General features: G+C 52.9%; 1 protein-coding gene across 1 annotated transcript; it reads left to right on the top strand.

Moving 5' to 3' along the window:
* Positions 1-284: 284 nt before the first annotated feature.
* LOC123773865 (spermatogenesis-associated protein 31H1-like) lies at positions 285-1,502 on the top strand. The gene has a single exon (XM_045767782.2). It carries the CDS (start codon positions 285-287, stop codon positions 1,500-1,502), a length of 1,218 nt encoding a protein of 405 aa, XP_045623738.2.
* Positions 1,503-2,039: the final 537 nt, after the last annotated feature.

The following is a 2,039-nucleotide window of genomic DNA, read 5'->3' as shown; positions in this document are numbered from 1 at the left end:
CGATCGTTCAGCGAAGCCATTCGGATGACCTGGGCTTTGAAGGTGGGGTATCGAACCATGTGTGTCGGGGGATCCGGTAGCCAGCCAGCCAGCCAGCCAGCCAGGCGGCGAGGCTGGCAGGTGAGACGCTGCGTCACTATAGGTAGATCCAGCAGGTTGTGGTGTCTCGCCCTCGGCGTCAGGTGCCTGCCTCACCCCTCATTGTCTCCAGCAGGTTGAGAACCCTGGCACGCCACGATATCCACGCCATAGTGCTATCATCAGCTGATCGTAGGCGTGATAGCATGGGTGATCGTAGGCATGATAGCATGGGTGATCGTAGGCATGACAGCATGAGTGATCGTAGGCATGACAGCATGAGTGATCGTAGGCATGACAGCATGGGTGATCGTAGGCGTGATAGCATGGGTGATCGTAGGCATGATAGCATGAGTGATCGTAGGCATGACAGCATGAGTGATCGTAGGCATGACAGCATGAGTGATCGTAGGCATGACAGCATGAGTGATCGTAGGCATGACAGCATGGGTGATCGTAGGCGTGATAGCATGGGTGATCGTAGGCATGATAGCATGAGTGATCGTAGGCATGACAGCATGAGTGATCGTAGGCATGACAGCATGGGTGATCGTAGGCATGATAGCATGAGTGATCGTAGGCATGACAGCATGAGTGATCGTAGGCATGACAGCATGGGTGATCGTAGGCATGACAGCATGGGTGATCGTAGGCATGATAGCATGAGTGATCGTAGACATGACAGCATGGGTGATCGTAGGCATGACAGCATGGGTGATCGTAGGCATGACAGCATGAGTGATCGTAGGCATGACAGCATGGGTGATCGTAGGCATGACAGCATGGGTGATCGTAGGCATGACAGCATGGGTGATCGTAGGCATGACAGCATGGGTGATCGTAGGCATGACAGCATGGGTGATCGTAGGCATGACAGCATGGGTGATCGTAGGCATGACAGCATGGGTGATCGTAGGCATGATAGCATGAGTGATCGTAGACATGACAGCATGGGTGATCGTAGGCATGACAGCATGGGTGATCGTAGGCATGACAGCATGGGTGATCGTAGGCATGACAGCATGGGTGATCGTAGGCATGACAGCATGGGTGATCGTAGGCATGACAGCATGAGTGATCGTAGGCATGATAGCATGAGTGATCGTAGGCATGATAGCATGAGTGATCGTAGGCATGATAGCATGAGTGATCGTAGGCATGACAGCATGAGTGATCGTAGACATGACAGCATGAGTGATCGTAGGCATGATAGCATGAGTGATCGTAGGCATGATAGCATGGGTGATCGTAGGCATGATAGCATGGGTGATCGTAGGCATGATAGCATGAGTGATCGTAGGCATGATAGCATGAGTGATCGTAGGCATGATAGCATGAGTGATCGTAGGCATGATAAAGTGGACTGCTCCGGGGGTAATGAGATGCAACAATGTTTCAGTATATTACTAACAAACCGGCTTTAATGTGCCTTCAAATATCTCTAATTTCCTGTTGCTGCTTCACCCAAGAATCTACTATGTCGTAATCATGTCTCCTTCCTCCAGTGTATCGAGGTCCACCTCCACCAGCCTGTCTTCGTAGCTCAGTCTTGGGACATTTCCTGGTTATATTGTATATGTTGGTAACAGCATACCAGTCTATGCTGGGCTGGTATGCTTAGTAAAGTCTCACATTGGTTGTGTGAGGGTGTGGGGGGGGGGTGTGAGGGGGGGGTGTGAGGGGGTGTGTGAGGGTGGGGGGGTGAGGGTGGGGGTGTGTGAGGGGGGGGACTAGGCGAGCCTCACTAGTCAGTGAATGAGGTCCATTGCTCCATCCTGCTGGCTATTTAAACCCGTGTAGGGGAGGGTAGGGGGGATAGGGTGTCCCTAGATAGGGGATATTGGGGGAAGGGGGAGGGGGGTGTCCCTGGGTAGGGGGTATTGGGGGATAGGGGGGGGGGGTGTCCATGGGTAGGGGGTATTGGGGTATTGGGGGAAGCTAGAGCCTAGAAGTGATGGTGT

This window comes from Procambarus clarkii, chromosome 91 (assembly GCF_040958095.1).
Source record: "Procambarus clarkii isolate CNS0578487 chromosome 91, FALCON_Pclarkii_2.0, whole genome shotgun sequence".
Classification (NCBI taxonomy): Eukaryota; Metazoa; Arthropoda; class Malacostraca; order Decapoda; family Cambaridae; genus Procambarus; species Procambarus clarkii.
The sequence above is the reverse complement of the archived record's forward strand: the minus strand, read 5'-3'. Positions and strand labels throughout refer to the sequence as shown.

Coding starts and splice junctions, on each gene's coding strand:
- LOC123773865 (XM_045767782.2), top strand. CDS start 285: ATGGGTGATCGTAGGCATGATAGCATGGGTGATCGTAGGCATGACAGC.